This window comes from Microtus pennsylvanicus, chromosome 5, assembly GCF_037038515.1.
Source record: "Microtus pennsylvanicus isolate mMicPen1 chromosome 5, mMicPen1.hap1, whole genome shotgun sequence".
Classification (NCBI taxonomy): domain Eukaryota; kingdom Metazoa; phylum Chordata; class Mammalia; order Rodentia; family Cricetidae; genus Microtus; species Microtus pennsylvanicus.
The window spans coordinates 45355375-45370178 of record NC_134583.1 but is presented as its reverse complement, the minus strand read 5'-3'; the positions used below and the strand labels follow the sequence as shown (position 1 = coordinate 45370178).

Below are 14804 nucleotides of genomic sequence, written 5' to 3'. Positions count from 1 at the left end.
TAGTGGATATTTGCCCAGCCCATGGCACTGGGTTATCTGGCCCGACAGAGGCGGAGCTTCTACTCATAACTCCTTTAAAAGAAAGGAGCAAGGCACTCGCCTGCGTGTGGTGCTCAGAGATTGACTGCTGGTTCCCCTCTCCCTCCCCCGCAGAACAGAAGACCTCGGTAGCTCTCCACCGTGTTGTTATTCGGGAGTATTCCCTAATAAATCTTTGATATTCTTTTATTCAAGTTCCTGTGGATTCACACACTTCCACCTACAGGGAGCGGGGAGACACAGAGGAGTGATGGGGCATAAGGAGGGTGGGAAAGGTGTAAATGCGGTACTCCAGCAGTTCTCACAATATTTCAAACTAAGCCATTACCCGTGCTAGAGGACAGCTTTAAGAACCAGAGCCACAGGGCCTGCTGACTAGAGCACACCGTCGGTGCTGACCGCAATCTGAAGATGGAATATAAACAGAGAAAGCCTAACATCTAGCAAAAAGTGCCACTTCTGATGGCAGTGCAGAGCATGTTTCTGGAAGGACGCAGGTGCAAAGAGAAGTTTCCTGATTTTCTTTTTGAGGCAGGGTCTCACTATGTAGGCCAGGCTGGTTTCACACTTGAAGCAACTCCTCCTGCTTCAACCTCCGAGTGCTGGAAATAACTGTGTTAGATACCACAGCCATCTGCACAGAATTGTTTTCTTCTCTTTTTAATGCTGATTTTATGTTTTGTTTTTAAATTTTCATACAAGAGCCTTGCATTCTCCCCCCCCCCCCCCCCAGCTCTCCAGTTTCTCCCGTGTCCCCTCACTCCCTTTCAACACCATAGCTTCTTTATTCTTACAACACAACAGGGCACATACGGGCACACACGCAATGTATACATAAATACAACCTGTTCAGTCCTTGTTGTTGCCTGTATTTGTGTGTTTAGTTAAGCCTGACCGATTGGGATTGGGGACCTCTGAGGGGGCCTGTCCCTGGAGAAGACCGATTTCCCCTTTCTCCATAGCTGTGCTGTTAATTTTGACTTAGCAATGAGGAAGGCTGAAGCATACATGGAGGGAAAACACACGGATAGAGTCAGGGTTTAAAATGGACAGGCTAGGAGGCTGGAGAGATGACTCAGAGGTTAAGAGCACTGGCTGCTCTTCCAGAGGTTGTGAGTTCAATTCCCAGCCACCACATGGCGGTGCACAACCATCTACGTGAGATCTGGTGCCCTCTTCTGGCCTGCAGACACATATGGAGGCAGAACACTGTATACACAAATTTAAAAACAATATTTCTTAAAAATAAAATGGACAGGCTACTTCTAGGCTCCCTGCTGTTAATCACTGTGCCCAGGAGAAATTCATTTCTGCTTTAATCCTAGTTCCCAACATAGAAACAGAATGTGGTCTTTAGCATTTTGTTGGGAGTTTTGAATCTCTGACTCCTGCAGATATGTCCATGGAGTCAAAGCCTCGTATCACCGTTTACCCATGTGTGTGCCCGCATTTACATCCCTGTGCTCTTACTTTACCCATTCGGAGTTGACTGTTTTAACCAACAACTCTGGCTGTATATCTCTTAGATTTCTGGTGTTCCCCCGATCCTCTGAGGTGTATACACATGTGCCTGAACACACACTTGCTCATGCATGTGCATATAAAGACTAGAGATTGATATTGACTCCAGACAAGTTCCATGTTAGTTTATGGAGACAGTGTCTCCTATGTAAAATGGAGGGTGATGTTCCAGCTACACTGGGAAGCCAGGAGTCGTGTGTACACTGATATCCACACCCTTCCCAGTGCTTGAGTTACAGTCGTACAGCATTATATCTGCTTTTCTACGTGGGTGCTGCAGCTCCCAGCTCAGGTCTTCATGAGGGAATGGAAAGGTCTCTAGGAATCCAAGAAATCATAATTTAGGTACTTCTCCACACTCTAGCACACCAGATGTCTGCAAAAGTGCCGCAGAGAATGTGGTATTCCAACAACAATGCCATTGGAATAGACATTGTTCATATTTATTTTAAAATTAAAATGTAGTTGCACTGCTTTCCCAGTCCCACTTCCTCCCTCACCCTCTCCCACGGTGAGGGCAATGCAAAGAGAATCTCAAAAGAGTTGCTTTTGCAGCAAGAGTTGTATGCTGGAGGTTAGTTCATGGGCTGCACACTGTCTAGAGAGGCGAGCTGTCAGCCAGCCATAGGGCTGAAGAGTTCTTTCAGGCTCTGAAACTCTCTTATCAGGATGATACATCTTATAATGAAGACATCTTATCAGGACTTGCTATTGTTGGTACTGGAGATCCTGGTTCAAGACTACCAAAGTTTAAGAGCACCTGAAAGGTAATACAGGTGCATAGTGACCTATATGGTCATTTTGCCCTTTTTCAGCTCCCCTAGAGGTGGCATTCTAGGCAAATTCTTTTGTTGCTGAGTTTTGTGGTCACTGGAAATCTTAGAACCAAAAAAAGGTGTATGTGTTTGTGTGTGTGTGTGTGGTTGATGATGATTGTTAATGTTAATGATAAAAATGCAGCCCAATCTATCTTCATATCAGCAAATACTGCTGGAGAGATTGGAGAGATTACATTTTCCCTCAGGCTTTACCTATCTGGAGTGGTCCAAACTTAGACAAAATATGCCCCCTTTCATTAAATCTTGTTTAGCTCAGTCTTACGGTAATTAAATCCTGTTTAGATCTAGATTCCAAGTGCTGCTGTGGTTTCTTCTACCCCAAACAACAACTTCTGAGCTGAGACTTTCTTTTAAAAACTGTATTTCCTTCTACTACTTGCTGGTGTATGTCTGCTATGTGTATAGGTGCCTTCAGAAACCAGAAGAAGGCTGGAGTTTCTGGACATTGGGAGCTATATGAAGTGGGTGCTGGGAGCTGAGCTAGGGTCCTCTAGAAAGGCGACAATTCCTCTTAACCATGCAGCAATCTCCCCAGCGCAACCCCTCTCCCCATCAGTTTATTTTCTGAAGCTGCTCTGCCATCTATTAGGACTTTGGAATATATTATCTTTAGAACCATGTAGAGAGATTACCCAAGGGCCTTGGGATACAAGTATCCCACTGAAACTGTGAACTGCCTATACATATTAATCACACACCTTCATTCTCTTCAGATAGAAACTGGGACTTCAGGCCTCAGCTGGGCCATGATGAGCGTACAGTAATTTAGTGTACAGAATGGGTGCTGTCTAAGCTAACATGTAGACATTGCTTTCCAACCCAACCATTGTCACTTGTCAAGCTCAGGATTTGAAGAGGAACAGGTAGGTTTGTGTTAAACATGTTTCTAGATAGTGACATGTTTTCCCCCATTTAAGTTATTTAAATTTCTGTCTGACCATGAGGAAAACCCAGCCTCAGGCAGGAGGTACAGACTTCTGCCCTGCCCCCATTCATGTCTGCCTTTCAACTGTGACCTCATCACTGACAGCATATCCCCTAAAGATTGCCAAAGAGAGGAGTAGCTGCCCCCTGTATGGGAGCCAGGTGGCTGTAGGGCTACACTGGGAGGTGGCATCTGCAGGACGTAGGTGAAAGGACATCACCGGACACCTACTGGTCCCTGCACCCAGGTGTGCTCAGTGCCACATCAAAGCTTTGGAAGGTGTGTGCTCCACTGTGCCCTCAGGTAATTCTGCATCCTCTTCCTAAGGAAATATGGCACGGGCTAGGGAAGAAGCAGGGGACAGCCAGCTGGTGTCAGGTAGGGAGCCATCCTCGCGTATCATCAGAGTGTTTGTCAAGACCCCACAGGACTGCCAGGAATTTTTGCTGGCAGAAAATAGCAACGTCCACCGCTTTAAGAAGCAAATCTCCAAATTCCTTCACTGTGACTCTGACCGATTGGTGCTCATCTTCTCTGGGAAGATTCTCCGGGATCAAGACATACTGAGCCAGCGTGGCATCCTTGATGACTCGACAGTCCACGTGGTAGTGAGGACTCGTCTGAAAGGGTCAGCGTGTACGGGAACTCTGGCAGGCCCCACAGGCCACTTTACCCACCGTTCGGAACGGTCTGCCTCTGATGGTGCTGGGGTCCTAGCCAGGCTAAGCCGGCTGACCCGAACCTCAACTGACCTAGCTGATTTCTTCAGTCAGCTTGTCCAACTGCTGACGATGGCACCAGAGTCGGTGGAGCAATTCTTGGAAGAACCTCTGATTCAAGGACTGACAAATGAGAAACAAGTCAATAGCCTGCATGTTCCTGAATCCTCAAAGACGGTACAGAAACGCGATCCAGCTCTCAAGTTTCCGGAAACCTTTCCGAAGCCTGCTCGCCAACAGGAAGTCCTGCAGGAACACAAGCAGAGGCTAGAAGCTCCAAAAGCAGTGCCTGGAGGTGACAATGCTATGCGTCCTGGCTGTTCTGAGATCCAGCAGATTATGCTTTCCACTCTGGCCTTATTGGTGGCCTCTAAAGGCCTCATTTCTGGCTCAGAGCTGTGCAGAGGAGAAGCCACCAGCACTCACAGCAGTTCTGACCCCACCGCCACCATCCCAGCCACCTCCACTTCGGCCAGGCCCTTGGCACAAGAGGTCAGTACAGGAGGAGTTATTCAGGTCAAGGGCATCGTCTCAAGTCAGGTCAGTTCAGGATGCCGACCTGGTACACTAGATTTACAGCTATACTCGGATCTCCCCTTCCAAGAGAGCCAGCAGCCAATGGAGAAGGCCCCTCTAACCAGTCAGTCGAGACTCTCAACCTCTGTTTTGTGCCGAGCCTTGAACGTCCTGCAGCAAAATCCAGCACCGCTACACCAGCTGGCAACTGGCAGCCCTCTACTACAACATATGCCGCTTCTCCCCATTCTTACCAACCCGCGAGCGCTGCAGGCATTGCTACAGATAGAACAAGGCCTGCAGATACTGTCAAGGGAGGTGCCTGAGCTGGGACCGTTCTTATGGGACTCAACTAAACCACATGGGGTTAAAGGAGCCCCAGAAACTAGGGGTAGAAGACAAGCCCATAGAGAAGATACCACACAACCCTCCTTGGCCTGTCTTCAGCTCTTCCATTCCTTGGCCAATGCCTGTTCGCAGCCTAACCACACTGTGCTGTCCTCAGCCCTCCTCACTGAAGGTCGCTACCAGCAAGAACTGGAGCAGCTGAAGGCCTTGGGTTTCGCTAACCGTGATGCAAACCTGCAGGCCCTTATCGCCACAGATGGAGATATCCACGCTGCCATCGAGAGGCTTCTTGGGGCTCCACAGGCCTAGTCTCTCCAGGGAATGCTCACCCTGCGCCATTCTGTGGAAAGAAAGGAAAAGGGGGAAGGGGAGAGAAGGCACTTATTTTAGAAATTCCTCCTCCTTGGGTTATGAGCACATTCGGGCAGCCCTTCTCTCACTGCCCTAACCTGTTCTTCATTAAAGAAGATTGCTTGGAGCGCCTGTGTGTTGTAGGTTCGAGGCTGTGTGGGCAACATCATCTTATTTGGGGAGAGACTTGGATAATGCTCTGAGGATAGGCTTTACTTACTCTCGAATCAATAACCTAAGGATCTTTTCATGTTTCAAACATAACACAGGGCTGGGAGACAGCTCAATGGCTCATGGGTAAAGGGCTTCCTGTGCATGCATGAAGACTGAGTTCAGATCCCTAGCACCCATGTAAAAGCCTGGTTCAGTGGTGTATCCGCAACCCTAGCACTGGGCAGTGGGATGGGAGGATGTCTGGAGCTCACAGACCAGCCACACCTAGTCAGAGTCAGTGATCTCCATGCTCACTCTCCCAACATAAGGTGGAAGACCCCTGATGGTAGACTCTGGCAGAGACACGCCCACATGCATGCCCCCTACCCCCACGCAATACACTAAAAATAGAGAAATCCTGAAATTTTTGATATTTTTACTCATATTCACCCACATTCAAGTGTCCTGCCAGCGTTGCCATCACCTCTTTTGGCTACTTCCGGAGTCAGAATTCTAGTTGATACTCTCCCAAGAAGTCCTGACTTTTCTTAAGACCTCTTGAAACCACACATATCTTTGTCTGCATGTTTGTCTGTCTAGAGTTCTTTTGCTTTTTAACTTCCCTCTAAGCTAAAGTTCTTCCCTTGACACCTGCCTTCATCAGAAGCACAGGGTTGTCTCCTCCAAAATGCTTATTTCTGTTGCCCTATCAGGTACTGGTCTATTTGTACAGTTTTTGCCTCTGAATTATGATGTGTCTCCCTCCCAGGGGCAAAATTTTATGACCATCTGCAGTTAGGGAGTTAGCCCAATAAGATACAGAAGCCTTTACAAATCTCTGAATTCTTTTTCAAATTTTATTTCTAGAATTTGACCTATAAAGTCTTGTTTCTTTGATGAATGTACTTCCTTTAATCCTCTTTAAGAAATCAGCTATTTCATTTGCTCCCTGGAGTATGTTATATCAGTTCTTTAAAAGTTTATCTCTCAGAGGTTTTGGCCCTTTTTATAAGCAAAGTTTTGGCTCTTTTGTATTTATGACTTCTAGGTTTCTAACAGTTGTGCTTTTTGCATTTCCTCCAGCCTGCTCACCTTCTCTTTGGGTGTCCTAGGGGTGTCTATTGCTCAGAACTTCCTAATACATTTCAGTATCATCCCCCTGGCTCATTCCCACTCTGAATCCTACGTTTCTGCCCTATGTCTTAATAGAACTAGCCCATGATTTCACACTTATACCCAGATATCGCTCCTGTAATTTCTGGGTTATCAGGGGCAGGACTCACAGAGTAGAAAGATGCAGCGTCCCCCAGAGTATCAACAGTTTAAGACCAGCCATGTACATGAACATAGGCAACAGAAGGATGGAGGGGAGGTCATAGTCGGAAAATTGCTTTAGTAAGTATGAAGGGCAGAAAATTCAGATTGGCCATAGGAGTCAGTTAAGCCTGAGATAATGTGTGTCTGAGTCTCAGGACTCATTAAGGCTGAGAAGGGCAGTGAACTTGGAGGCAGGTGCTGTAACGTGTTACGTGATGCTCATGAGCCCAGACAGTCAAATATTGTGGAAGAGGACTGAATATCTCTAGGTCATGTTTTACCAGGAATGAACCTAGTATATACTTAACTCTCTGTTTTCCTAGCATGCAAGTTCAAGTTTTTTATACTGCAAAATGATATTGCTTCAGAGTTGTGCAATTAAGTCATACACCTCCCACTACAAAATCTTATAATAGTTTAAGTAAATTACGATTTTTCACTGGGGCACATTCATAGCTATTTTTGGCTGTAGGTTGGACATAATAGTTATACATACCATCAAGGCATTGGTCTGATACTCCGAGATGAGTTTGAACCCAAGAAGGAGTGGAGAGTGAGTACCTGATGTGGAGGATGGAGGAAGGAAGTATTTAAACCCCCTCAGATAATCACAAAGGCCCTGTGGCTAGACTTGAGATTGGGGTGGAAATCATCACTGAATTATTGCTAGTGGCCTTACTGGGTGCTGGGTCTTGTTATACTTTGGTGGATAGCTGCTACTGGTATTCTCATGATGTCATCCCTCACCACAAGATTTAGTGCATTCTATCTTCAGGTTGAAAAAGGAGCAGCTCTCAGAGGTTTGAGTAGAATTTGTTGGTAAGGCTGAGAAATCCCCATTGCTATCGGTGAGTGAGTGAAAGCTTGGCTTTGGTCATCAAGGCTTGTATTTCCACCATGAAGGGGAAATATCTGGACTATTTCCACAGGGTACCAGCTCAGAGTAGAGACTGAAATGAGATCCCATAAGGTATTAGCCACTATGAGACTTTGCCTCCTAGGATCTTTCTCTAGCAAGACAAGGGGAAGTGAATAACTGCTGAAAATCTAGATTGGGGAAAGGAGTTAGTACCTGTGCTAAAAAAATCTTGTGTATTTCCTAAGAAATGAAATTTTAGAAATGAGGGAAGGATACTTGGCAGAATGGGCAAGTGGAATCCTGTAGACAACTAACAAAATCCTGAAGGCCAGAAAAGCAAAACAGCCAGCCACTGGCTCTTACCGCTACCCCAGTCCGAAATGGTGATGCTACCTTCGAAAATCCTCATAATGAGACTGCCTGAGAGTTGTCCCCTTTCTAGTGCTGGCATTAAAGACGAAGACCACTACTGCCTGGTTTCTATGGCAAACTAGTGTGGCTACTGGGATTAAAGGTGTGTGTCACCACTGCCTGGTCTGTAAGGCTGACCAGGGTGATTGTTTTTACTATCTGCTCTTCAGGCAAGCTTTATTTATTAAAATACAAATGAAACATCCTTTCTAGAGGATCTCCATGGGTGTGTTCCTCAAGGCACCTGCCATGGAACTGGTGGCCTGCAACTGAACACCAGAGACAATTGCCTTGGACTCTTCTACATGAGCCTCACAGGGTTGCCTAAGCTTTAGTAAGTAATATACTTTCAAGACAACTTTAAGATACCATCTTACACCTGTCAGAATGGCTAAAATAAAAAACACCCTTCTGGAGAGGTTGTGGAGAAAGGGGTATACTCATCCATTGCTGGTGGGAATGCAAACTTGTGCAACCACTCTGGAAAGCAGTGTGGCGGTTTCTCAGGAAATTCGGGATCAACCTACCCCTGGACCCAGCAATACCACTCTTGGGAATATACCCAAGAGATGCCCTATCATACAACAAAAGTATATGCTTAAAATACAAATGAAATGCCACTAGGGAATCCTAGTGAACTACGATACTGAACATGTTTAAATACATCAGTCCATATGGTTATACACTGTAAAAATGCTCACTGAAATAAATGGAATAATCATATACTGAAGTGACATGAGATGTGGAAGACATTAAAGTAACCTACAAGAAATTATTTTCTAGATGGCAAATTGTAGTGGACAAGCATATACATTCCTATCATCATGCAGTAGAGGTATAGATTAACATACCCTTATTCAATAGCGTCTATCTACTGACTGTAGTGAGTATCAGTTATTGCAATGATCCACTCTTTCTGTTTTATCACGTGTAAGATGATGGCACTGTCTGATATTTCTCAAAGCTGACATGCATATTTTTCACATGTAGTATTGACTAAACAAGTATTCAGGAACATTATTTCTCTTTTTATGCATGTCTTCAAGAGCTCTCTAATCACAATACACAAAGCCCTCATTATTTTTGCTTCCTTTGCTGCGGAGCCATCCTTTTTTTCTTTTGCACATTTGACTTTTAGAAATATTTCTTTACACTTTTTACCTCCAGTCTCGATTTGCTCTTTTTTGTCACAGAAGCCAGCCCATTAACGTCAATATTAGCCTCCTAAAAGACAAATCCAGTAGACAACTGATCTCTGTATCTATTTGCCAATCTTCACCTCATTCCCTGGAATGGCCTTACATCATTTATTTTTGCTTGACCTATTAAAACAACATCACCTTCTTTTCTGTTTATGGTTTGTTTGAAGAATTTACTTCTCATTTCAATGAAAAGGCTGATACCAAACACACCTGAGTTTGTCTATCAATGTGCATGTGAATGTGCTTTTGAGCTGATGTTTTCTGTCTGTTCTAAAACACTGGGTTTCTCTATCTCTTGCCTTTCAGGTACAGTCTTCTCCTCCTGCTCCATGAGACTTTCTCTTTTTTTTTCTAGTGAGTTATTTCCAATATATATATTTACTACTTTTCAATCTGAAACAGAATCAACTAACAGAACAGGGAAAAATGTCTGTGCCCACTTCTCCTAGCTCCTTCCTATTTTTCAGCCCACAGCCCACACCTATAGGGAGCATATGACATCTGTCTTTGATGGCACTAGCTTCTTGCTTTCTCGGACCTACTACCATATAATTAAGCCTTTTCAAGTTTCACACCAAGGTTTGGGGTCACTCTTGTCAGGACCACAGAGCTACTACCCCACTTTTTCGAATCATATTTGAATGATTTTTTTCTGTAAGGAATAATAGAGCCCTTTCTTTCTTGACACACTTCTCTATGATTTTAGCTGTCACATTTTTAAACATCATCTATCTCTGACAACTGCATACACACATAGAATGCTGTGACCATACTCACCCTCACTATTGCCTTCTCTAATTTTTCTCCCACATTTGCTGGGTCTTCTTTTTTTTTAATTTTATTTATTTTCTTATCTTACATACCACGCACAGTTCCCACTCTCCCCAACTCACCCCCTATTTACCCATCTGAAAGGGTAGGGCCTCCCAGGGGGATTCAACAAAGCCTAACACATTAGGCTGAGGCAGGACCAAGCTTCTCCCCTCTGCATCAAGGCTGAGCAAGACATTCCACCATAGGGCATGGGCTCAAAAAAGCCAGTTCATGCACCAGGGACAGATCCTGGTCTCACAGCAAGGGCTCCCCCAACCAGACCAAGCCACAAAACTGTTGTTACCCACATGCAGAGGGCCCAGCAGAGTCTCATGCAGGCTCCACAACTGATGTTCTAGAGTTCATAAGTTCTCATGACCTTGGTTCAGCTGTTTCTATAGATTTCCCCATTGTGGTCTTAGACCCCTTTCCCTTGCTCACATAATCCCTCCTCCCTCTCTTTGACTGGGCTCCTGGAGCTCAGCCTGGTGTGTGGTTGGCTGTGTATTTCTGCATCTGCTTCTGTCAACTTCTGGATCAAGGCTCTATGATGACAAAGTATTTATTATCCAATCTGACTATAGGGGATTACAGGCACCCTCTCTACGATTGCTATGTGTTGTGATCCAGCAGCCCTCACTCCCCCTGACTGACAGTGGAGCTTCCTTGTGGTCTATAATTGACAATGATGTTTGTGTTCCTTCTGGCCGGTGGGTCTCCACAGAAAAAGTAGAGGTATAAAAGGTTGCTGGGCAAAATAAAGGTTGCTGTTCTTCCACCTGAAAAGAAACCTCCATGTCTCAATCCTGGCACCCCCCTCCCCCTGCCAGTCTTGGTTATCCAGGCTGCGCTGGCTGCAGCAGCTAGGAGTCTTAGCTGGGGTCATCCTTGTGGACTCCTGGGAATTTCTCTAGAGATAGGTTTCTTACTAACCCTATAATGGCTCCCTCTATCAAGATATCTCTTTCATTGATCTTCATCTTCCTCACTCCCCCAAATTGACCATCCCATTCCCTCAAGTTCTCATCCTCTATCCTCTTCCCTCTACTGTGACCCCTGCCCCCGATTACCCAGGAGATCTCTATTTCCCTTTCTCAGGATGATCCATGCGTCCCTTTTAGGGTCCTCCTTGTTGCCTAGCTTCTCTGGAGTTGTGGATCATAGTCTGGTTATTCTTTGCTTTACACCAAGAATCCAGTTATGAGTGAATACATACTGTGTTTGTCTTTCTGAGTCTGAGCTACCTCATTCAGGGTGATTCCTTTTCTCCTTCCACCCATTTGCTTGTAAATTTCATGTCAGTTTCTGCAGGATGTTTGCAAACCCCAGGTTTGGTGATGTTACCTCTTGCTGTTGTTTGTCCTTTTCTTTGGAAGCCTTGCCTGAAAGAGCACTCTATCTAAAACTCTAGCTGACTGGTTCAGGTGGGATCCCTCAGTGAATTTCTACTGGATGTTCTAGGCATTCGATTTGATGATGTTATGTTATCTATCTGTGTGTCCACCTATCATTTGACTTTTTGCTTTGGCTATTATATGCTTAATAAACTCACTCAAAGCCCAAAGCATGACTAGCAGAGATCAGTGTCCATGCTACACAGAACACCATGTTAAGTCCTGTTTCATACAAAATTGCAGACCACAGAGTATGATAACACAGAAGCAGAACATCTAGAGAGGCTTGCTCCAAGAGCCGTGAGAGTGCAGATGAACTGAAAATAAATTAAACACGAATCCATGCAAGTAAGACATAAGGCTTAGAGTTAGGACATGAGGAAGAACATGTGTGTGTGATCCTAGAACATGAGGAAGAACACGTGTGTGTGATCCTAGAACATGAGGAAGAACACTTGTGTGTGATCCTAGGACATGAGAAAGAAGACTTGTGTGTGATCCTGGGACATGAGGAAGAACGTGTATGTGTGTGTGTGTGTGTGTGTGTGTGATCCTAGGACGTGGAAATGTAGAGTTCAACAGGGTGAAAAGTGGCACACACTGTGAGTTGTAAAATGTGACACACACTGTGAATTGTAAAATGCTCACTCTGCTCTTTGTGGATGGAGCCAATTACAGAGCAAGGTTGCAGCTTCTTCCAGAAAGACTGAAATACTTGTGGAGAGACAGATAATAGCTTAGAGCACAGTCGAGCTTGATGCCAGAACAAGGGTAAAAATGTAACACACACACAAATATACATACTCATACACTCATATACACACACGTGCACATGCACACACACATGCACAATCACACCTCCATCAGAATGACTTATGAGCAATTGAAACTCAAATGTTCAGTTCAAATGTTGGGTTATTTTTGCTACATGGCAGTGTAAGGGAAGAGAATACATGCAAATACTTTCTGCTTTAACATCCAAGTTTTGGTGGTACCATTTACCATAAAGGAGAATGGGTGGGATATACTCTTTGCAAAGGGAGGTTCTGGAGCTCTGGTGGCTTACTTGCATAAAGGCTGATTCAGAGTTTCTAAATCAGCTTTGAGGAAATTAATTTTGAAGGATTTATAATCTGTGTGTGTGTGTGTGAATTCATAAGATTGTTTTATATATATTGTTCAGAGTTCAGAATTACAGAAACCTCTGTATACATACAATGTCTATTAATATATTCTATAATCTTTACAATGCTTTCTTCACATATGTATACTAAATTAACTGACATTACTCTTCCAAAATTAAATATAGTACTATTAAAAACAACAGAAATTCACCAAAAAAATGATTTTTCTTCTAACATGAAATTAAGAAAATTAGAAAGAAAAAAGTAACAACTCTATTTAATCCAACAAGGGCGGGGTGAAAAGGAATTAAAGAGAGATGTTTGTCTTTTTTATTCATTTTTTTTAAAACAAGTAAAGAAACCACGAAGAACAATGGTCCAAAGAAGTATAAACAAAAGAAATTTAGTAATCACAGCAGAAAGGATTAGAATTGATAAGTACTTGACAAGGAAAAGCACAGCATACCGCCCTCATTCAGAAACTGTGGAACACAAGGGTGTTAGGGAATGCCAACCCTCCAAACATCTAGGAAGAAATGCAAACCTCAGTTGTGGTGCTGCTCAATTAACTCAGAGATCATCAACTTCATCCACCAAAGTGTATGAGCCAAAGCAAAAGAGGCCTTGATTTTTCCACAGGGCTGGTAGGCCTCTTTCCCCTCCTCTTCACCTGTTCTTTGTACATGGATAGAATGATCAATCACATTCGAAATAAATAGGAGATAAAATCTTCACCAGACCAATGTTGCCAACTTTAGTTTTCAGAGCCCCCTCATTGTGTCTTTCCCAAAGAGAAAAGAAGAAGGAATTTGTCCTTGATCTTCTTGGTCTTCACTCCATAAACAACTGGATTTAGAGCAGGAGGGATGGCCACATAGAGGTTGGCAAATAAGATGAGAACATTACGAGGGACACTGTGCCCAAAACGGTGAGCAAGGATGGAGAAGAAGGCAGGTGTGTAGAACATGAGGATGACACAGACATGGGACCCGCATGTGCTCAGGGCCTTTTGGCGGGCACCCTGGGAGGAGAGCAGGAAAACTGCCCTGAGGATGAAGATGTAGGATACAGCAATCAGGATGACATCGGAGACGACAGTCATGAGGGGAACAGAAAACCCGTACCAGATGTTGATAGAGATGTCTGCAGAGGAAAGCCTGGCTACGCCTATATGCTCACAATATGTGTGAGGGATAACACGTGTCTTGCAAAACGGTAACCGCTTCAGCAGGAAAACATCTGGCAGGATGACCAAGAAGCTCCTCACAATGATGCTCACCATGATCTTGACAATGACCTGTCGAGTCAGGATGGTGTTGTACCTTAAGGGCAAGCAGATAGCCACGTAGCGATCAAATGCCATGGCTAACAGGGTAGCTGAGTCTACTACAAAGCTGAAGTGCAGAAAAAACATCTGAGTGAGACAACCAGAGAAGGTAATCTCTTGGGAGCCAAACCAGAGGTTCCCCAGCAGTTTGGGTACTGTGGTAGTGGACAAGATGAGGTCTGTGCTGGCCAGCATGGACAGGAGTATAAACATGGGCTCATGGAGGCTCTGCTCCACGGCAATCAGGTAGAGGAGGATGCAGTTGCCTACAATGGCCACAGCATAGATAACACAGAAGGGAATTCCGATCCAGATGTGGAACTTTTCCAACCCGGGTATCCCAACAAGGATGAAGGAAGTTGGGTTGTAACAGCTTAGGTTGTTCATGGCCTCTATGGGACCTGCTGCCTGAAGAGAGAGATTCTTTCAGAATCATTTTTGAAAGGGAACAGTCCCACTCCAGTGCAGAATGCTGGGGACAGATCAGCATTCCTCATGGAAGCACTTCCTATTATCAAAATGAAGAAATGCCTGGAGACTAAGTACTCATTGCCCATTCTATTTGCCAGTGGCTTCACTTCATTCGGAATGTATTCATATCGATTAGTAAACATCATAAAAAGGTCACTATGTGAGTCAGAAATTGCATGCGATTAAGACTCTTTAAAATGGGCCAATTTCAAAAGGGGGAGATGCACATGTGAGGGGGATTTGGAATGCAGTGAGGAAAGATAGGGAAAAGATAAAAATACATGCATTAAAAATGTGATACTGGGAGTGGAGAAATGGCTCAGAGGGGACGATAGAGTACCATTCTCCAAAGCAGTACTGAGAATTCTGGGCTCACTCCCTCGTAGCACAGAGCACAATCATCTGTAACTCCAGCTCCAGGGCATCTGATTTCTTCTGGCCTCCACACGCACCTGCACTCACGTCTACATAACAC

At 44.5% G+C, this 14804-nt stretch overlaps 2 protein-coding genes across 2 annotated transcripts; one reads left to right on the top strand and one right to left on the bottom strand.

Annotated features, from left to right (window-relative positions):
- Positions 1-3656: 3656 nt before the first annotated feature.
- LOC142851281 (ubiquilin-1-like) lies at positions 3657-5216 on the top strand. Its single transcript, XM_075975160.1, has one exon. The coding sequence runs from the start codon at positions 3657-3659 to the stop codon at positions 5214-5216; it is 1560 nt and encodes a 519-aa protein (XP_075831275.1).
- An 8087-nt stretch (positions 5217-13303) lies between these two features.
- LOC142850834 (olfactory receptor 52H1-like) lies at positions 13304-14245 on the bottom strand. Its single transcript, XM_075974737.1, has one exon. It carries the CDS (start codon positions 14243-14245, stop codon positions 13304-13306), a length of 942 nt encoding a protein of 313 aa, XP_075830852.1.
- Positions 14246-14804: the final 559 nt, after the last annotated feature.